General features: G+C 44.4%; 6 protein-coding genes and 1 pseudogene across 6 annotated transcripts; 4 read left to right on the top strand and 3 right to left on the bottom strand.

Moving 5' to 3' along the window:
• The first annotated feature begins 7080 nt into the window (after positions 1-7080).
• LOC142150868 (histone H4) lies at positions 7081-7392 on the top strand. The gene has a single exon (XM_075206041.1). It carries the CDS (start codon positions 7081-7083, stop codon positions 7390-7392), a length of 312 nt encoding a protein of 103 aa, XP_075062142.1.
• Positions 7393-7980: 588 nt separating this feature from the next.
• Positions 7981-10723, bottom strand: LOC142150283 (histone H3). The gene is made up of 2 exons (XM_075205492.1): positions 10612-10723; positions 7981-8512 (listed from the first exon to the last, which is right to left on the bottom strand). The coding sequence occupies exon 2, from the start codon at positions 8497-8499 to the stop codon at positions 8089-8091; it is 411 nt and encodes a 136-aa protein (XP_075061593.1). The 5' UTR covers positions 8500-8512; positions 10612-10723; the 3' UTR covers positions 7981-8088.
• Positions 9700-10572, top strand: LOC142150282 (histone H1-like; annotated as a pseudogene).
• Positions 10724-11352: 629 nt separating the features above from the next.
• LOC142150284 (histone H2A type 1-like) lies at positions 11353-11891 on the bottom strand. Its single transcript, XM_075205494.1, has one exon. It carries the CDS (start codon positions 11874-11876, stop codon positions 11484-11486), a length of 393 nt encoding a protein of 130 aa, XP_075061595.1. The 5' UTR covers positions 11877-11891; the 3' UTR covers positions 11353-11483.
• Positions 11892-14076: 2185 nt separating this feature from the next.
• LOC142150869 (histone H4) lies at positions 14077-14388 on the top strand. The gene has a single exon (XM_075206042.1). It carries the CDS (start codon positions 14077-14079, stop codon positions 14386-14388), a length of 312 nt encoding a protein of 103 aa, XP_075062143.1.
• Positions 14389-15668: 1280 nt separating this feature from the next.
• On the bottom strand, positions 15669-16106 carry LOC142150285 (histone H2B 1.1-like). Its single transcript, XM_075205495.1, has one exon. It carries the CDS (start codon positions 16100-16102, stop codon positions 15722-15724), a length of 381 nt encoding a protein of 126 aa, XP_075061596.1. The 5' UTR covers positions 16103-16106; the 3' UTR covers positions 15669-15721.
• A 294-nt stretch (positions 16107-16400) lies between these two features.
• On the top strand, positions 16401-16860 carry LOC142150286 (histone H2A type 1-like). Its single transcript, XM_075205496.1, has one exon. It carries the CDS (start codon positions 16417-16419, stop codon positions 16807-16809), a length of 393 nt encoding a protein of 130 aa, XP_075061597.1. The 5' UTR covers positions 16401-16416; the 3' UTR covers positions 16810-16860.
• The last annotated feature ends 4900 nt before the right edge of the window (positions 16861-21760 follow it).

Raw genomic sequence — 21760 nt, forward strand, 5'->3', positions numbered from 1 at the left:
CTGTTCTTGCAGTCCAGAAATATTAGTACTGCAATATTTATGTACATTCACTGTTCTTGCAGTCCAGAAATATTAGTACTGCAATATTTACCTACATGCACTGTTCTTGCAGTCCAAAAATATTAGTACTGCAATATTTACGTACGTTCACTGTACTTGCAGTCCAGAAATATTAGCACTGCAATATTTACGTACGTTCACTGTTCTTGCAGTCCAGAAATATTAGTACTGCAATATTTACGTACGTTCACTGTTCTTGCAGTCCAGAAATATTAGTACTGCAATATTTACCTGCATGCACTGTTCTTGCAGTCCAAAAATATTAGTACTGCAATATTTACGTACGTTCACTGTACTTGCAGTCCAGAAATATTAGTACTGCAATATTTACGTACGTTCACTGTTCTTGCAGTCCAGATATATTAGTACTGCAAAATTAAAATAATTTCACTGTTCTTGCAGTGCAGAAATATTAGTACTGCAATATTTACCTACGTTCACTGTTCTTGCAGTCCAGAAATAATAGTACTGCAAAATTAAAATACTTTCACTGTTCTTGCAGTGCAGAAATATTAGTACTGCAATATTTACTCACGGTCACTGTTCTTGCAGTCCAGAAATATTAGTACTGCAATATTTTCCTACGTTCACTGTTCTTGCAGTCCAGAAATATTATGCAAAATTGAAATACGCTCACTGTTCTTGCAGGCCAGAAATATTGGTACCAGAAATTAAACTATAATGGAGTACACAAATTTGGAGGATAAAGTAGGGAAAGATCAAGACCCACTTCCTCTTAATGCTGAAGCTGCTGCCATTAGTCATGACATAGACGATGAAATGCCATCAACGTTGTCTGCCAAGGCCGATTACCAATCTCCTAGTAGAGGGCATGTAAAATCCAAAAACCCAAAGTTCACTAAAATTAGCAAAAAAAGGAAATTAAAAACATCTGAAAAGAAACGTAAACTTGCCAATATGCCATTTACGACACAGAGTGGCAAGGAACGGCTTAGGCCCTGGCCCGTGTTAAGGATAAATGATTTAGCTTCACCCAAGGATCTAAGCCCTCCTCCTCCCCCCCCTCCAAAAAAAAAATTAAGAGAGTTAAGCTGTCATCAACAGCACAGCAAACAACTTTGCCTTTTAAACAGATGACATCACAAATCCCCAAGGCGATTCCAAGGGTGTTAGTGGTTGTGAAGCCTGACCTTCCCATCACTGTACGGGAAGAGGTGGCTCCTACCACCATTTGCAGCACGCCCTCTGCATATGCTGGAAGGATCACCCACAGTGTAGATCCAGGTTTGGATAATGAAGGTGTCAATGTTGTACACCGGGATAAGGATATTGATGTAGCTGGCGCTGAGGAGGAACTTAACGAGGAGGATGCTGAATTGGTTATCTTAAATGAGCCACCAGGGGGGGGGGGGAACAGTTGTTGTCCATGGGAAGAAAAAGCCCATTGTCATGCCTGGCCAGAAGACCAAGAAATCCACCTCTTCGGTCTGGAATTATTTATATCCCAATCCGGACAAGAAATGTATGGCCATAGGTAAAGCTCAATTAAGCAGGGGTAAGGATCTTGGCCACCTAGGGACACCCTCCCTCATATGTCACCTGAATAACCTTCATAATTCAGTGTTTAGTTCAGGAACTGTGGCTAGGACCGTCAGCAGTCTAGGGACACCTAAATCCCTTGGTCCTGATGTATGCACACCAGCAAAACCCTCCTCGTCAATTTCCAACACAATCTCGATCAGCTGCATTGGATGCTGTCACAAATGAAAAAATGGTGGAGGATTACTTTGCTGACACCATCCAAGTAGACATGTCACACAGTCCATATTCTTACTGGCAGGAAAAAAAAGGCAGTTTGGAAGCCCCTGTACAAACTGGCTGTATTTTACCTTAGTTGTCCCCCCTCCAGTGTGTACTCGGAAAGAGTTTTTAGCGCAGCGGGGAACCTGGTCAGTGAGCGGCGAAGGAGGTTGCTTCCTCAGAACGTTAAAAAAAATGATGTTCATAAAAATGAATTATCAATTCCTCAATCAAGTACAGCACTGCCCTCCAGATAGTACAGAGGGACCTGTGGTTGTGGAGTCCAGCGGGGACAAATTGATAATGTGTGAGGAGGAGGAGGAAGTACACACTGTAGGGGGAGAGGAATCAGAGGTTGAGGATGAGGACGACATCTTGCCTCAGTAGAGCCTGTTTAGTTTGTACAGGGAGAGATGAATAGCTTTTTTGGTGTTGGGGCCCAAACAAACCAATCATTTCAGCCACAGTTGTTTGGTAGGCCCTGTCGCTGAAATGATTGGTTTGTTAAAGTGTGCATGTCCTATTTCAACAACATAAGGGTGGGTGGGAGGGCCCAAGGACAATTCCATCTTGCACCTCTTTTTTTGGCATTATGTGCTCTTTGGAGCCTAGTTTTTCAAACTGCCATCCAGTCTGCCACTGCAGTGCCACTACTAGATGGGCCACGTGTTTGTGCCGCCCACTTGTGCCGCTTAGCTTAGACATCCAGCTATCTCGGTGCAACCTTTTGGCCTTAAAACAATATTGAGAGGTGTGAGGTGTTTAGAATAGACTGGAAATCAGTGGAAATTATTGTTATTGAATGTTATAGAGGTTAATAATAGCGTAGGAGTGAAAAACAACAAAAAAAAACAGTTTTTATTCTTAAAAAAAAATAAAAATTCAGAGCCGAAAACCCTAAATCAGAACCAAAACCTTGAGTCGGGTGTTTTGGCAAAACAAATCAGAACCCAAAACCTAAAGCTAATCAGAACTCAAAACACTAAAAGTGGCCGGTGCACACCCTTTTTATTAAATGTGAATTGTATTCATTTTACTTAATTTCAAATGTAGGGCTGGTTGCAGGGAGGGAGGCCTAATTATTAAAGGGGGTGCTATGGATTTATTAATGGAACTGTTTGGGGACTCCTAAACTTTATGTACCCGTCCCCCCCCCCCCCCCCATATAGGGCCCCGACATCCCAGAATCCACACAAGCAGCAACTGATCTAAAGACACCAGCAGCCGCAGGTGGTGGAATGTGACAAGATCAGGTAGGAGAGAGCACGACCATCTGCCAACTGTCCTGAAGATGATGGGGCAGCGCAGAATTTGGGTGACTGTCTCGCTTAGTCAGAATTTGGTCTGTCTGCAAGGACAGTGGGGAGGTAAGTCCTGCTTCACACTGTACTGCTCGTGATATCAGAGATGCGTGCACCTATCAGTAGTGCACACAGTATTGCCTGTTTATTTGTCTAAAATGAAGACCATATCAGACAATAGGGGACACCCCTGTCTTAAGTGCCCCAGGCCCACCAGAACCTTAATCCAGCTCTGACCACAGGGATATCCGCAAACAGGCACCACATGGGGGTGTATTAATTATCTTTGATTCCTCACGGTCTTGCCATACTCAGGTTCTACCTATCCATAGGCACCGATCGGCAAAACACCCTGCCAGAAACCAGCACAAAACACACAAGAACAAACAAACAGCAAAGACAGAGACCACTCACCTGGAGCGTCATGTCTCTTTGATGGCCGTGTACTCTGCTTCTCAGCAGCTGTGAGGGCAAAACACAGAAACACAAATAGTACGATTGGGGTAACAGTGCGTATACCCCTCTTACTTACATGCGGACAGCTTGGTGTAAACATGGTGGTGACAGTGGATTCTATGCTAGTGGGCACGTATCTCTAAACGGATCTTACGAGCGAGGGGAACAGTCCCTGGTGGTTAGTGGTGATACAGACGTAGGCATAGTGCCAAATTATTGTATGGCTACAGGCTCTAAGCCTGACTCACGTGCCCAACCTAGGCTCTAAACCTAATAAATGCAGGACAGGCTCCAAGCCTGAATCCACCCCGGCCCCCAGGGTCATGGCCTGGCCAATTGTACCCCAAATATTAATGTCTTGAAATACACCTAAAAAGCCCCCGGGCCTTGTACATGACTATCTACTCCACGGTCCTAGTGCCTATAGATGTGCCCACATTATGTAAATCATAGTTACCTGCTCCGCGCAGGAATCAGATGTTCTCCAACCGTTTCCACTTCTTCCAGTCCTTCCAGCCAATGGTGCCTCTTCTCCTGTTCGGTGCTGAAATTGATTGAAGTGACTCTGTCCTCTTCAGGCTGCGCTGGACTCAGCAAAATTCAAATGGTCGACTAAGAGCCGGGACTGGCTGGTCATTGATTGGCTGACCGCTATCATGTTCAGATTCGCTGTTGTCAATCCCGGTGAGAGCGTACGGGAGCCCAGACTTACCTGCCCTTGATCAGAGGTCTAGTAAGCAGAATCCTCTTCTTTTTTAACCTCCTTGTTGGCTCCAGTGCTGTCTTCCTCAGGATACCCTTCTACACTGAGACTTACAGTACCGCAACAGTTTAATTTGTGTATCTCTTCCCTCAGTTTTGAATTTCAGTAAAGGAGAGTTTGGTGGTCTGGGTATGATGGTGTATTCTTCAGCCTCATCAATGGTCCATCCAAATGCAGCCCGAATTAAACTTTTATTTATTTCAGTGATAAAAATTGTAAATACAATATTTAGATTTAGCAGTGAATTAATGGGAAGAAAAAAACTAGAAGAGTATTTCTATACCTCTTAAACATGAAATTAGTATAAATAATGTGATACTAAAACCCTTCCTCTCCTGTTTTGTGTCGTCTCTGAAACTATATTACTTTGCTTTTAAATGGAAAAAAAAGTGTTGTTTAATTTTATAATGGTGCTTTAATGCTTATAAAGTTCTTGTGAAACTTGAAACAAACACGTTATAAAGTAGAAACACCATTCATGAGAGAAATTACTTCTCAGCTAGTTTAGTATTACAACATCGCCACCTGCTGTCCAATAAGCTACTTGTGGCTGAGATGTCCGCTTTATTATAGAGCCCGCTTTCCCGGCAACCCTTGTCAATGCCGAGCTGCATTCTGGGAGATGTAGTTTGGATAGAAGGCGGAAGGAATTGGAAGCAGGTAATGTAATAAAGTGTTATTGTGTGCGCACAAGGAAGGGCCATGGTCACCTCACATTGGGGCACATTTATCAATCATCGGCAAAAATGAACAATAGTTATCAATCCTTATCGCATGGATAAGGATTGAACTATTTCTCAGATTTATTAAAAACGGATCACAGAAGCAGCAGTTGCGATAAACTGCTGTTCCTGTGATAAAAAAAAATCACACTTACCCCGCCTCTTCCGAATGCGGTGTCCACGGATCTCCTCCAGGTGTTCTTCATTTTTCTTTACTCTGGAACTGCGCATGTGCAGTTCGAAAAACTGCACATGCGCAAAAAAAAAACATCCCCGATCTGTCTCTGCAACTATAGTTGCAGAGACAGCGGTGAATGACAGCGAGGGATCATGTGATCCCTCCACACATGCGCTGTCCAGCTCTGCTCTTCGGACCAGAGCTGACAGCACTGAAATCTGACAGCACTGAAATCTGACATTTATGATAATAAGCGCCAGCTTCAGCTGGCGTACATTATCAAGACAAGTTTCCCCCCAAAAAATAGTTTTTTTCGGAACATGTTAGATTACGGCCAAGAGAAGTCACCATACTATTCGGTGACTGCTCCCAAAAACGTAGAGGAGTGCAAAGCAGCATATATCCACGATATCTGCTACGATGCACCCTTTATAAATATGCGGAGGACACAGAGGGACCTTAATTTCACGGTAAGAGCACTATTGTGCTTTCTTAAATATGCCCCATTGGCTTTGGAAGTGCTGGGACGTCCCCAGCCTGCTCCCCTAAAAACATCCCTTAGGTGCTGCACACACCGGCCACTAGTACTTGTGACATTGAAGGGGCATCACTCAGTGGGACATATCTCCCAACTGTCACCGAATCAGGACAAAAGTCCTTAAATGTGGGACGGCAGGACTGTCCCTCCAGAATCAATTGCTTCCATGGTGTTGGTGGTTATCACGTTGAACAACCCGGCCAGTGTGGTAAACAGCCCGGCTGACATGTTGATCTCATCTGGAGGGACAGATCGCTGCTCGGTATGTTCTTAGTATGTTGATCACTCCCATGTGAAACAGGCTTGTAAAACATGACAGGTCCTCTTTAAATTACACCCTTCATGTATGCAGTGAGGCAGCCATGTTGTTTCCTGAACTAATATTCATGAGAATACAAGATATCAAGTGACCAGTAGGTAGTGACCACTGAGGCCTGAAGTACAGAGATTCCTCTTGTTCCTAATTAATTGATGTTGCACTGAAGGCTGCATTGTTCATGTATATTGGTTTACCCCCAACATGTCTGTATCCACTGTGTGCAGGTGGAGACCACTGTAAGATGCAGTTTGACTTGTGATCAAAAACTTGTTTATGTATCTTGAGAGATCTCAAGCTATAAAATTAATTAAAAATAATATATAGTAATATGTGTTTGTTACTTTGCAGCCTGTGTTACAGAATGAATGGACAGTGCTGAGTCAAGGTACCTTCAATATGGGCATGAGAGGCTGCAAGCAGACTAAATATACATCTCAACTATGCCCAGCACCCTGCTCTTGGTGTTGAAAAATAATTAAGAGAAGGAATTTGATAAAGCCAGAGAAGTACACAGATGCCAGCGAACATATTTTGCTCAGCTTACTTTGTAGAGGATTAGTCTTTGGGTTTTTACTACAAATACTACATTGTGAACTATCATAATGATTATCTTGTAGCTTAAACCACTAGAATGTTTTACATTTACATAATATGCAGTCAAACAACCAAAAACCGCGCACACAGCCATGTACAATCGATCAACTAAAGGAGACATTAAATTGCTTTACTTCGTAAGCTATACACTGCAAACAATAGGAGCGACTGAGCGGGAATTTTAAATTCGCAAACGGTTGAGCGCTCAGCGAATCAGTGATAAGGGGGGAACCGAAGCCCGCGTCACACAACGTACAAAGAACCGCTGCCTACTGGACACGCCCCCTTCCTCTTATGTCCCCTATCAGGTCCGACCCAGCTGCATAAAAGAAGCTTGTTGCGCAGCTAAACTGTATAAGTTGGAACATTTTTGACTGAAAGTTACATCATGTCTGGACGCGGTAAAGGAGGCAAGGGGCTCGGGAAAGGCGGTGCTAAGAGGCACAGGAAGGTTCTCCGTGATAACATCCAGGGCATCACTAAACCAGCTATCCGTCGTTTAGCTCGTAGGGGAGGTGTGAAGCGCATCTCTGGGCTCATCTACGAGGAAACCCGCGGTGTCTTGAAGGTCTTCCTGGAGAATGTGATCCGTGATGCCGTCACTTACACAGAGCACGCAAAGAGAAAGACTGTCACAGCCATGGATGTCGTGTATGCCCTGAAACGTCAGGGTCGCACTCTGTACGGATTCGGAGGCTAATTTCTTTGTCTATCCCATTACAAACCACAAAGGCCCTTCTAAGGGCCGCCCACCATGTCTGTAAAGAGCTGTACGACTAATGTCCAGGACCGTGAGAGGTTTAGCTCCCTAATATCACGTTACACACACACCTATGATTACTTGTTTCTGCACAATACTGTGATTATCGACGTCATCGTTCAGTCTGTAATTTATATTAGCTATAATGGGGCCACATCGATTTCATCCCGTGTATAAATTGAGCGGTCTAATCTGTTTACAGCATGCGTCTACTAATTTATACCCCCACATGCTGCTTGCCATATTTGGGTGGATGTGCAAGTGAATCACTAACCCGGAACCCGCTTGCTCTTTGGAGCCACCCACCTTTTCCCGAGATATTGTGTAAAAGGCTGTTGGCTTTGGGAGGGGAATGTTGACGGATTCCCGTGAATTGCACAGTATTACCAGAGGGAACAAAGGAAACGAGTCAGACGTGGACAACAACGGCCCAGTGTTAATTATCTAATCGCGCTGATCATATAGAATATGTGTAATTAGAATCCACATCGGCAAACAAAATGCAGAGATTTTACACATAGATAATAACTTCTGATTAAAATGTTACTACACAGAATAATGCTGCAGCTCGTTTAGAGAAAGATTTGGTGGCTCTGAAAAGAGCCTTTGTGCTGTGTGTAAGTCAGTGCCGAGTCCTTATGCCCTCTCCCCTCGGATCCTGCGGGCCAGCTGGATGTCTTTGGGCATGATGGTCACCCTCTTAGCGTGGATGGCGCACAGGTTGGTGTCCTCGAAGAGCCCCACCAGATAAGCCTCGCTGGCCTCTTGCAGAGCCATGACAGCCGAGCTCTGGAAGCGCAGGTCGGTCTTGAAGTCCTGGGCGATCTCCCGCACCAAGCGCTGGAAGGGCAGCTTGCGGATCAACAGCTCAGTGGACTTCTGGTAGCGGCGGATCTCCCTCAGAGCGACGGTGCCTGGCCGGTAACGGTGAGGTTTCTTCACACCACCGGTAGCTGGGGCGCTCTTCCGGGCGGCTTTAGTTGCCAGCTGCTTGCGGGGAGCTTTCCCACCGGTGGACTTACGAGCGGTCTGCTTGGTCCTGGCCATAGTTCTACTGATTCTATAAAGAATATAAGATGCAGATTCTTAACAATCCTATTTATACAGTGTGCTGCAATGCAATTGGATGAGTTAAGAACGCCCTTCAAATTGATTGGCTTAAAAACTGCGTCTTAACTTTCAAAATGCCCGCCTAAATTCTTTGCTTATTACTTGACTCGTAATTTTTAATATTATATATTATTATAACTTAAGAAGGCCTGGCAAGCTCTCGAATTAAATGATGTGTAATAATAAAAAATTAAGTGTTTCCAGTCACGATAATTACAATGTATGTAAAAAAGCTATCCACATTGACCACACGGGGGTGCCATTGCATCACATTCAGCGAAGACGAGAGGGATAATAACTAGGGATAGTAAAAGGATTCGAACCACGTCAGGGAATATAATCACTTTTGTAGATCTATATTTATGCCTTGTTGATAATGACAAACACGGGTTTTAAATTATCGATCTGAAATCACTGTGCAATTATTTGTATTTGTGATCCAATGTTTTCCTGCTCTTCTTGGAGTCTCCACGGCCGAGGCCTCTGCTGGAGGCTTTGATTGTTTCAGACATTTTTCCCGCACAAAACCAAACCACTGGTGACCTGGGGTCACTATATATCCGAATACGTAGGTGGCTATAATAGCCCTGGACAATGCCTTTTCATTACATCAGGTGGTTTGCTTAGCAAAAATTCGATTAATGTTCCCTTCCTCCCAATGCCAACTGAAGGGGATGAAGGGAAGCTGGACAAGTTACCAGCAGTTCCCGCAGACCGCAAGGGGTTGTTGAGATGACCTGAACACAACAAGCTGTGTTTGTCTGTGAACATCTGCAGTCGTTTCTACCTGTGGCAGCTGACTATCTCAAGCTCTAGGCTGCTGGTAATCATCTATTGAGAGTTATCTGGTAGGACCCTGCCATTAATGTATGGATAAGAGAGATGAGACCCGTTGTAGATGGTAAAGAGGTCGGATATGTTTTTAGTACCTTTGATAAGCTTACTCAGCAGCAAATGTCAGCACATGATTTACAGCTGACAAGCTGGAGAACGAGCAGACACTATCATATGTCCTATAAAGGTCTCATTACTTCCCTCAAAAGAAACACAAAAGAGATCGCAGACATCCTGGAACTGCAGAGAAGGAATAGTGGGCGTGGCTTCGCTATCCACCAATAAACACAGCGGCTGGTTCTTTATCTCAGCCAATGGCCGCATATCCCTGAGCTGTATATAAATTCTTGGTTGAACAAGTCCTACAACTAAACGTGTCAGTTTGAGCATAGAGTCATAGTCATTTGTATTGGAGGATGTCTGAGCCAGTCCCAGCCGCAGCGCCTGCTCCTCCAGCAGAGGCCCCCGCCAAGAGTAAGCGGCCCAAGAAAGCAGCTTCAGCAGGATCCATGAAGAGCAGCAAAGCGTCCGGTCCCAGCGTGTCTGAGCAGATTGTAAAGGTGGCAGCTGCATCCAAGGAGCGTAATGGGATTTCCCTGGCCGCTGTGAAGAAAGCTCTGGCTGCCGGAGGATACGATGTGGAGAAGAACAACAGCCGCCTGAAGTTGGCGATCAAGAGCTTGGTGACCAAATAAACCCTCATCCAGGTGAAAGGCAGCGGTGCCTCCGGCTCCTTTAAGCTGAACAAGAAACAGTTGGACAGCAAGGACAAGGCGGTGAAGAAGGCAGCAGTGGCCAAAGCCAAGAAAGTATCCAAGTCCCCCAAGAAGGCTCCGAGCGCATCCAAGAGCCCTAAAAAGGCGAAAAAACCGGCAGTTGCCAAGAAGGCTGCAAAAAGCCCAAAGAAGCCAAAAGTCGCTGTGAAATCCAAGAAGGTGGCCAAGAGCCCGGCCAAGAAGGCAGCGAAGCCTAAAGTGACCAAGAGCCCGGCCAAGAAGGCGGCTAAGCCTAAAGTGGCCAAGAAGGCAGCGAAGCCTAAAGTGACCAAGAGCCCGGCTAAGAAAGCAGCGAAGCCCAAGAAGACAGCTCCTAAGAAGAAGTAAAACTGCAGATCCGCACTCCGGTGCCCCGTTACACAAAGGCTCTTTTGAGAGCCACCCACTCGGTCTTGACTGAGCTATAATGTACCCCCCCCATCCATCCTCTATCTTTTACCCTGTGGTGGTGACTGCTTCTGGCTCAACAAAGCAGATGTGAACCCCTTATGGTCCCCGGTAACAAATACCTCCAGACATCTGACTAGTTTACACACACATTGATAGTTACATACACATAACGTCAGTGCACCGTGACAATGGTTATTTTCTATAAGCAATTATGTCGCTCTTCTACACCCCGTGTGTAGCTTCATAAACCGTTTACTGCCCCTGAACAAAATGAGCAAAGGACGGAAACTCCTTATGTTTATATTACGGTATTATTTTCTTACTAGGTCATACGCTATACAACTGCTACCTATTGGACGGTTATGTCAGATTATTTAAATCCAGTGATTATCATCAAGTATTTGTTATCGACACCATAGGAAGCTTGTATTGGTCTCCGATTCACTGTGCTGACAAGTGTCATACACCGTAGTAACGTATCTCTTATATACTATTACTGTGTGTAAATCAATACTACCACCGTGTGATCAGTAGTGACGTCTGCCGTTTATCAGATACATTGTAATTTTTAAGATTGTTTACAATAAATGGTTTTCTAGTCTTTCAACTTTAATTCGGGAGCCTGTCAGGTCTTACGTAGGTAAAATTCTAATAGTAATATTATCGCTTCAGATTTAAGTGGTAAGCAAAATATAAAGCAGGCGTTCTGAAGGACGCAAGGGATATTAAATGAAAGTTTGAAGGACTGAACAGCAGAATCTGAGGAGAAAAGGCTGTTTCTCGTCTAGCTCAATAGTAAAACTGTCAGTGAGCTTCCGACTATCCAGATAAAGCAATAAGTAATGTATAAAGCTCTCGCAAGAAAATGTGGGTGGCCCTGAAAAGAGCCTTTGTGTTGTGGGGGTGTCAGTGGGGAGTAAATCACTTGCTCTTAGCTGCCTTGTGGCTCTCGGTCTTCTTGGGCAGCAGCACGGCCTGGATGTTGGGCAGGACGCCTCCCTGGGCGATCGTCACCCCTCCGAGCAGCTTGTTTAGCTCTTCATCGTTGCGCACAGCCAGCTGCAGGTGGCGGGGGATGATGCGGGTCTTCTTGTTATCACGGGCGGCATTTCCTGCCAACTCCAGAATCTCAGCCGTTAGGTACTCGAGCACGGCGGCCAGATAGACAGGAGCTCCGGCTCCCACACGCTCGGCATAATTACCCTTTCTCAAAAGACGGTGAACACGTCCAACTGGAAACTGAAGCCCAGCCCGAGATGAGCGAGTCTTGGCCTTAGCCCGGGTCTTTCCGCCTTGTTTGCCTCTACCAGACATTTTCAGTTGCGTATTTCGTAATAAACTACTGTGATTAAACTCCTCCCTCATCCTTTTATTTATACCTTTCAGTGACAAACTCCTGCATCTCTGATTGGTCTGTTTTCGGACTAGCCAATGCAGCTGATGTTCAGGTATCCACCAATCCGTATAAGATAGAGGTGGGTATGATATTGAAACACATCACATGACATGACTAGCCAATAGCATATAGAGCTGGATATAAGTCTTATTTACATGGCCTGCCTATAAATAGGGCGATTGTGGGAGGTGCAAGTAATAGTCGCTGACTCACTGACCAGTATTTGTTTTAAGAATGCCTGATCCAGCAAAGTCTGCTCCTGCGGCCAAAAAGGGCTCCAAGAAAGCCGTGACCAAGACCCAGAAGAAAGATGGGAAGAAGCGTAGAAAGACCAGGAAGGAGAGTTATGCTATCTACGTGTACAAGGTGCTGAAGCAGGTCCACCCTGATACCGGCATCTCCTCCAAGGCCATGGGTATCATGAACTCCTTTGTTAATGACATTTTTGAGCGCATCGCAGGAGAAGCCTCCCGCCTGGCTCACTACAACAAGCGCTCCACCATCACCTCCCGGGAGATCCAGACCGCTGTGCGTCTACTGCTGCCCGGTGAGCTGGCCAAGCACGCCGTGTCTGAGGGCACTAAGGCCGTCACCAAGTACACCAGCGCCAAGTAATCTGCAAATTCCTCCTTTCCGAGTTGCCACAAAGGCTCTTTTAAGAGCCACCCAAATCTTCTTAATCGAGGCTATGACACTTGTTGGATCCCGCTGCTCTTTGTGTTCCTTGCAAACACAAGCCCACGTGCAGCTCTTACTGTCCGGGTACCCGTCTATAAACATAACGTGTTCGCTTTCAGCAAACATGAATGAAATGCCTTTTAGATCTCGTATGTCAGTAAATCATTCTGTCCTTACCTTCTGTTACCAAACTGCACCTGGCTGCTCTCTAACTGCCCCGTGCTCCCTGCTGCATCTAGGCGGCTAGAAGGAACTCTGACCCGACTAGTGTCAGCTGCCTGACCGGTATTTAGCGCCTCTAGAGCAGGCTGTGCTGTCCGGGCTTCTCATTAGAAATCTGTTGACCACTGGCTATAGTTCTTCTGCAGACCAGGTACCGGTGCCAACACAACATATTTAATTCTGTCGGCTCTCATAAAGCATACAATATACATTAGTAACAATACATTGTGGCACATACACTGGCGAAACTAAGGGAGGAATAACCTTTATTAAAACACAGTGGTGGTCACCTCCCAGTCATCTGCGGACTAAATGGGCAATCCCGGATAGCCAGCAAGCACAGAAAGGTCTCAACCTGGACACATTTAAGAATTCTAAATGCGTGAAATTAGACATTACAAACAAGGTACTTTCAATATGGGGTACAGGGATTGCTGCACAGTCAGTACTGCCCAGCATCCTGCTCTCGCCACATGAGAGCGTTACTTCACCAGAGCTTGCGGTGTTTTGAAAATAACCATTGAAGTCCAGTTGTTTTTTTTTATATCTTTATATCATTACAGATGTTGCTGTCATTTGACATACACTAGGCTGGTTCTACGCTTTAAAAAGTCAATTTCAGGCAGAAATCCTCATTCTAATGCATTATTCAAATAAGTCATATTATATTTAGTGTTTTTATTTGTGGCTGCAGTTAAAAATGTACAGAGCCGGTCACTAGTAAATTCAAAGGTATTTAAAGGAATACAAGATTAGATCCAACTGAAACACGACAGATAACTACACTGCTACCACCTTATATTACAAATATATTATTACTTTCATCATCAATATATGTTAACAACCGACCAGTGTTATAGATTGCAGATTAAAACTCTAAAATGTGTAATTTCTACATAATAAAAAGCCGTCACACAACTTGAAAAAAACAGACAGATAACCATTCAGCTAAAATGAGAAACTAAATTAAATAAGATCATAAGCTAAACACTACAATGACTATAAGCGACGCGGCGGGAATTTTAAAATCTTTAACGGCTGCTCGTTCAGCCAATCGGCAAGGGGAACGAAAGCCACATGTAGCAATAATTATCAAATGACACGCCCATTTCTTCCTCTATACTTTGTGTCCTTTCAGGTCCGACTTAACTGTATTAAAGAAGTTTGCTGTACAACCAATTCACATCAGTTGATTAGGCAACGCCAGCAGTGCAAATCATGTCTGGACGCGGTAAAGGAGGCAAGGGGCTCGGGAAAGGCGGTGCTAAGAGGCACAGGAAGGTGCTCCGTGATAACATCCAGGGCATCACTAAACCAGCTATCCGTCGTTTAGCTCGTAGGGGAGGTGTGAAGCGCATCTCTGGGCTCATCTACGAGGAGACCCGCGGTGTCCTGAAGGTCTTCCTGGAGAATGTGATCCGTGATGCCGTCACTTACACAGAGCACGCAAAGAGAAAGACTGTCACAGCCATGGATGTCGTGTATGCCCTGAAACGTCAGGGTCGCACTCTGTACGGGTTTGGAGGTTAATTTCTCTGTATCCCATTACACACAAAGGCTCTTTTAAGAGCCACCCACTCAGTCTTCAAAGAGCTGTAAGTTTACTATTATGCCCATGATTACTGGAGGAATAGGTCTGTAGCATTTTAAGATACTACAGCATATCACCCCACGGCTTTGTTACACGTAGATCCAATACATGAGTGAATAGTGACACCATCACTCGCAGCCTGTTCTGAGTGCGGGAGTTACACCGCAGACATCCGTCTCAACCATTGTATAAAGTAGGCGAAGACCACTAATCTATGCTTTTACAACGTGTAGTCAAATGAGCGTAAATCCCAGCTGTGGAACGGGTTTACATGTTGGGGGACGAGTACAGGGAAACGTAACCAGGAGACTTTCAAAAAATACAAAGCAACATAATAAACGGGGTAATAATACAAAAGGTGTCATAGCATCGATTGAGAAAGACATTATATTCTTCCTGCCCCATACCAGCCAAAATGAAAAAATATTGATTACCACCTCGTATCCAGAAGCAGTGGTTCTTTCAGGGTGGGTTTCCCACAGGAATTGAGAAATACGTATCCTGGGGAAATTATAAAGACTCTACAGGGAAAATCTTGTGGTAAGACCCTAGCGTACCATCCCCCTATCCACGAACTAATTGGTAATGTGAGTGTTGCAATGGTGCGTTAAACATTTTCTCTGCACATATGTCAGCACGGAGGGAGGAGACTGGGAGAAGACCCTGCAACAGCTCCTCTTTACATTTAACGAGGTATCTCAGGAGTCCACCAAGTTTTCTCTATTCAAGAGTCTATATGGGCGGCGAGTGATGCATCCATTAGATACGAGAAAGCTGGGAAAGCCCCTTTTTCAATCGCTTAGGTCTCCACTATGTACGGTTTCGGAGGCCAATTTCTTTGCCATGTTGAAAAACAAAAAGGCTCTTTTGAGAGCCACCCACTCAATCTTCAAAGAGTTGTAGTATGTCCATGTCCTAGAGCACAAACATACCCCCATATACCACTTATTTCATCTAGATTCTACACATGGCAGTTTTAGAACATCTATTACTCAAGACCTGTTATTCACGTTATTAAAAGACCTTGGGCTGCACAGCGTTACAAATATCGGCCCTTACATGATCTGAAGGGAAATGCTAGGCAGTGATTAAAGCGTAAGGAACAATATGTGGGGTATTGCAAGAACGAGTAGCTTGAAATGTGATGGTTTCGCGGAGATACAAAACACCACAAAGAACATGCGGGATCTAGCAAATGTCATAGCCTCGATTGAGAAGATTTGGGTGGCTCTTAAAAGAGCCTTTGTGTTATCTTAGAACAGAGATTGCAGATTACTTGGCGCTGGTGTACTTGGTGACGGCCTTGGTGCCCTCAGACACGGCGTGCTTTGCCAGCTCACCGGGCAGCAGTAGACGCACAGCGGTCTGGATCTCCCGGGAGGTGATGGTGGAGCGCTTGTTGTAGTGAGCCAGGCGGGAGGCTTCGCCTGCGATGCGCTCAAAAATGTCATTAACAAAGGAGTTCATGATACCCATGGCCTTGGAGGAGATGCCGGTATCAGGGTGGACCTGCTTCAGCACCTTGTACACGTAGATAGCATAACTCTCCTTCCTGGTCTTTCTACGCTTCTTCCCATCTTTCTTCTGGGTCTTGGTCACGGCTTTCTTGGAGCCCTTTTTGGCCGCAGGTGCAGACTTGGCTGGTTCAGGCATTGCAATAACAAGATCTCGACAGAGTGTAAAGAAACTATTACTAGCACCGCCCACAATCGCTGTATTTATAGGCAGTCTATGTAAATTAACCTTATCTTCAGCTCTAGGCGCTATTGGTTAGTTCTGTCACGGGATCTTTAGAAAAGCTATACCCCTTCTCCCTGTGCTGATTGGTGAGTGCCCGAACATTTTTGTCACTGGCCAGTCTGAAAACGGACCAATCACAGATGCAGTCGTTTGTTTTTCGAACATATAAATAAAGGAATGAAGGCGGAGTTTGCTACTCGTGTGTATTGAATTAACCTGAGCATAACATGTCTGGTAGAGGCAAACAAGGCGGTAAGACCCGGGCTAAGGCCAAGACTCGCTCATCTCGGGCCGGTCTTCAGTTTCCTGTTGGCCGTGTTCACCGTCTTTTGAGGAAGGGGAACTATGCTCATCGTGTGGGAGCCGGAGCTCCTGTCTATCTGGCCGCCGTGCTCGAGTACCTGACGGCTGAGATTCTGGAGTTGGCTGGAAATGCCGCCCGTGATAACAAGAAGACCCGTATCATCCCCCGCCACCTGCAGCTGGCTGTGCGCAACGATGAAGAGCTAAACAAGCTGCTCGGTGGGGTGACGATCGCCCAGGGAGGCGTCCTGCCCAACATCCAGGCCGTGCTGCTGCCCAAGAAGACCGAGAGCCACAAGGCAGCTAAGAGCAAGTGATTTACTCCCCACTGACACCCCCACAACACAAAGGCTCTTTTCAGAGCCACCCACGTTTTCTTACTAGAGCTCTATACACATTACTATTCGTTTTATCTGGGTAATCAAAGGTTCCCTGGTAGTTCTACTTTTGAGCCAGATACGGTTTCCCACAATTTAGCTGTCCCGTTTCATACACATTTTCAGCTCTAAATTATGCACGTAGCCTTTATTCTCATTGGAACTGCTCCATGGATCCTTTCAACCACATATATCAGCGGCTTCGTGTAGTAGAAAGCAGTGAGATGGGGTCTCGCTTGCTGTAGAGAGAGGATTAGGTGGCTCCGAGAAGAGCCTTTGTGCTGTGTATAAAGGAGTGACGAGAAGCTGCTCTTTCCCCTTAGATTTCGAGGGCCAGCCATTCAAAATTGATTGACTTAAACACATTTCATTGGCTCTTTCAAATGCGTGTAATTTTTGCTTACTAGATAAATCTGCATTAATCCGATTACAGGCAGGCTCTCGAATTAAAATTGGTTACAGTATAAAGTATTATACATGCTACCAGACCTAAAAATGACGATGTATCTGAAAAGGAAAAACACAGGCAGCTATCAATACTGACCACACGGTGATGCTATTGTTCCACATAACTTTTATAGATGAGAGAGATGCTAGATTGACACTTGAAAGTACAGGGAATCGGAGAACAACAGGCAATACAAGCTTCCTATAGGTTGATGACTCATACTTATTTATAATGATAATCACTAGATTTTAATAATAAATCTTACATGACTGCAATTTCTGAACTTCAGATAAAGTATTGCAACAACATCTGCACTCGCACAATCATATATTGTAGCAAAGCACTTTGTATCGGTAGATTTTGTTTTATAAACTTCCTAAAACTCACCAACAATAATTTAACAATGTCGTGCAAATTTGGAAGTGTGTTCACACTCACCACCGTCCTTCGAAAATGTGCTGATAGTTCCACCAACTGTGATGCCTTTTGTGTTTGTGCATATTTAAACATATGATGTTGTGTAAAAGTACAACATAAGCACACTTAGATACAATGATCACTTCATAGAGAATCAGTAATAAACGTTCTATATGTGCTCTATTTGTTCCACTATCCAAGTGTATATAACATGAACTGTAAACCCATGTACAAATATATAATCTCAATAAGGTCTCTTACTGGTGTGCTAGGTGTCCTCACACACACACACACACACACACACACACACACATATAGTCAAAGTCGTATAATTGGATGAACGAAAGTATTGGTTTAATATTGGTTTGCCGTGCAATTGCGAAGAGTACGCCACGTAACACGTGGCGTGATGCGATCGCACTGTAACATACGCACGCACACACTCGCATTACAACATTTAGTTATTTATACCAAATTTCAGCCCTTTTTGATTTTTTTTTCCCCACACACACTAAGAATTTAGTAGGTCAGTGTATAACTCTGCCCAGCAGGTGGCGCCGCAACTTTTTTTTTTTTACACACAGACGCCACTAAGCATTTATATATATATATATATATATATATATATATATATATATATATATATATATATATATATATATATATATATATATTATATGTACACTTCAGTGATACTCAAGGTTCAGGTTGTGGGAAAGGTGGCATGTCTGGTATCATACTGAAACCCTATTCATCAGCAGCTGTCCGGTGCAGTCGGCGAAGAGATCACACATTGCATACTTTAGTTATTGATATTAGGGAATACACCTTTGTATGATGCTGGCTATGAAAGGAGCAGACCCCCCTGGATAGACGACCCCCACCTTTGGATTCATTAGATTGAATCAGCCTATGATCTGTTTACCCTGGACCCACACAACGTCTGGACCTATAGAAACAATCTACGTCATCTCTATTGTTCAAGTGTAACACTGTACTGTATATAATCATAGCTGCACACCCTTTGGCTCTCAGTCAACTCTGACACAGTATTCTAACATATATACTGTCCACCAGGTCCCGTGGGTGCGCAGCGAGCGCATGCGATAGCATTGGTATGTACTTATCTTTTGGTATTGGCTGTGCTGTACTGTACTTTATCATAATATAATCATGTATTGAATTGTTGACTATTTACATCTGCTAAAATAAACCACCTTGTGCTTTGGAAACACATACAATTGATTGGGCAATGCTTATTTTAAAACAATAGAATTACTTTAATAATTGGGGGCTCGTGAGTTTAGGTGTTACGTTATCGGCAGGTATGCAACGCTTACGGTATTCGGTTCCTCAACAAAGGGTGGATTGACAGACGCGTCACATAACAGGAAAGAACGCAATGTGTTTAAGACCTGTGGTTCACTTTGTATTGCGAAACCGAATGTCTGTTGTTGCATAGACTGAAGGAACGCTAATTTGAATCTAGGGACAAGAAAGAAAAATGTTTATTTTTATTGTCGTTTTGCGTTTTAAAGGGTACTGCATTGACTAGTGTATGTGTGCTTCCTGTTTAGCGTGTATGAACTTCCGGTATTGTTGCCACGTGTGTAAACAGTCATGATCATAGTCTGTTAGCTATGCATAGTGTAATCACTTGGTAAAATCTCTGAAAAGATAGTGCCATTGTTTGGGAAATTTATTTTCTGTACAGAAAACAAAGGTTATGTGTGTGTATGTGAATGAATACATAAAGGCAAAAATATACTGGTAACTATAGGCAACTATAGGTTTTTACACGCAGGGCCGCCGAGAGGGGGGGGGGAGCGGGTACAGTTTACCCGGGCCCGGCCATGCCAGGGGGCCCGGGCCCTCGCTGCTAATAAAATTTATTTATTTTCTTATTTTATTTTTCTCTCTTGCGGTATTTTTTTTTTAACTTTTTTTTTTTTTTTCGCGGGGGGGGGTCTTGGGTTTCTTGGGAGCTGTAAGAAAAAATAAATAATAATAAAAAAAATAGCCACGTGATCGCGCGGCGCCGTGTCCCTCCTCTCCTCCATTCACACTGACTGCCGGGCGTGACGTCATCAAGTCACGCCTGTCAGTCAGTGAGGAGCGCCACAGCCAGCATGAAGAAAGAAGACAGAAGAGCAGAAAAGAAAAGAAAGAAGTTGACAAAAGGTAAGTAAATAAACGGAGAGGCTAGGGGAGGAAAACAGGGAGGGACAGTACTATAAAGAAAGGGGACAGAGAAACAGAGGAGGAAAAAAAGGAGAGAGCCACAGAGTAATAAAAAAAAAAGTGGGAGAGAGGAACAGAGGAGGAAAAAAAGGAGAGAGCCACAGGGGAATAAAAAAAAAGTGGGAGAGAGGAACAGAGGAGGAAAAAAAGGAGAGAGCCACAGGGGAATAAAAAAAAATTTGGGGAGAGAGGAACAGAGGAGGGAAAAAAGTGGGAGAGAGGAACAGAGGAGGACAAAAAAGGAGAGAGCCACAGAGGAATAAAAAAAAATTGGGGAGAGAGGAACAGAGGAGGGAAAAAAAGTGGGAGAGAGGAACAGAGGAGGAAAAAAAGTGGGAGAGAGGAACAGAGGAGGACAAAAAGTGGGAGAGAGGAACAGAGGAATAAAAAAAGTGGGAGAGAGGCACAAAGTAAAAAAGAAGGGGGAAAAGCAGCATGGAGGTCGCAGTGTGAGCATAAGGGGGTACAGTGTAGTTGTGATGAAGGGGCACAGTAATGTGTGTGATGGCACAGGGGGCTTGTTGCAATGTAGTGTGTGTGAGGTAGGTGGCGGCTAATTAATGGGCGCTATTTTGTTTGTAGGGTGATGGTGAGGCAATTTAATAGTAGGGACTATTAATTTAAGATGGGGTGGTTTGGGGGCTATTGAATCTTGGGGTGAGTTTAGGGAGAATGAGGTCTATTTATTAAATGTGACTATGAATTATTTAATGGCAGTGATGGTTGCGGGAAATAGGTATTGCTGGGGCTGTTTGCAGGAAGTGAAATAGGTTTATTTATTAAATGTGAATACTATTATTTTAATGTTGGGGCTGGAGGAAGGCCTAATTATTAATCGTGAGTGCTATTGATTTAAGGCCGGGGCTGGCTGTAATTTTCTAAATGTAGCCATTTTTTTTTCAAAATAGGTCCTTCAACATTCCTGGATCCGGACAAGCCACAACTAAAGAAACCAGCAGCCACAGGTGGAGAAAGTGAGAAGAACAGGTAGGAGAGAGCAGCACAGTGTGTGAAATGTTGTGATTCTAGTAGGGACAATACCAATTTTTGGTGAATGTTGTGCCCAATGTAAGGTGTAGGCCAAGACTGAACTGTTTGTGTACACACTGCATTGTTTGTATACTACACTGTGGTGGTAGATGTCCTGAAAGTCCGGAGTGCTTGAACATATGTGACGCTCCGGCGAATTGAGAGCCTAGTGGTTTTTATGTTAGCCACGCCCCAATGGCATGTTTGCCACGCCCCCAAATGCATGACCACACCTCCCAAAATTTTTGCACCGCCAATCACAATGTTCACAGATAACTAGTATCTCTGAGCAGTGCGGTTTGACCGCATGGCAGGGCCTTGATTAAGTATTGGGAGGGCAGTGTGGAACTATTTAAAATTGATAGCGCTTTTGTTCAGGTGTGTCTGACGGGGCATGGTAAAAAAGGTGACCTGACAACAAAGGTTCTGTTCTAGGGCTGAGCAGGATATAAAGAAACCTTTGTGTGAGTGGTGTTCTGTTCTAACAAAAAGCAGGTGATAAAGACACACCACAGAGCATGCATAGCATACTCAAAACGAAAATAGCAGGTTTTCGCGGCATTCCCAAATATTAATCGCAAAGCTTACAGATAGTTAGTATCCGTAAGCGGTGCGGTCGGACCGCATGGTTGATTTAGTGCAGCCGTGATTGCGACTTGGGAGATGTGGGAGGAAATACGCTGCAACCACTGATATTCTTGATTGATATCGCTTGCTAACAGTGGTAAAGTACTCAAACTAGGAAGGGCATTGATA

The sequence above is a fragment of the Mixophyes fleayi genome, chromosome 4 (assembly GCF_038048845.1).
Source record: "Mixophyes fleayi isolate aMixFle1 chromosome 4, aMixFle1.hap1, whole genome shotgun sequence".
Taxonomy (NCBI): Eukaryota; Metazoa; Chordata; class Amphibia; order Anura; family Limnodynastidae; genus Mixophyes; species Mixophyes fleayi.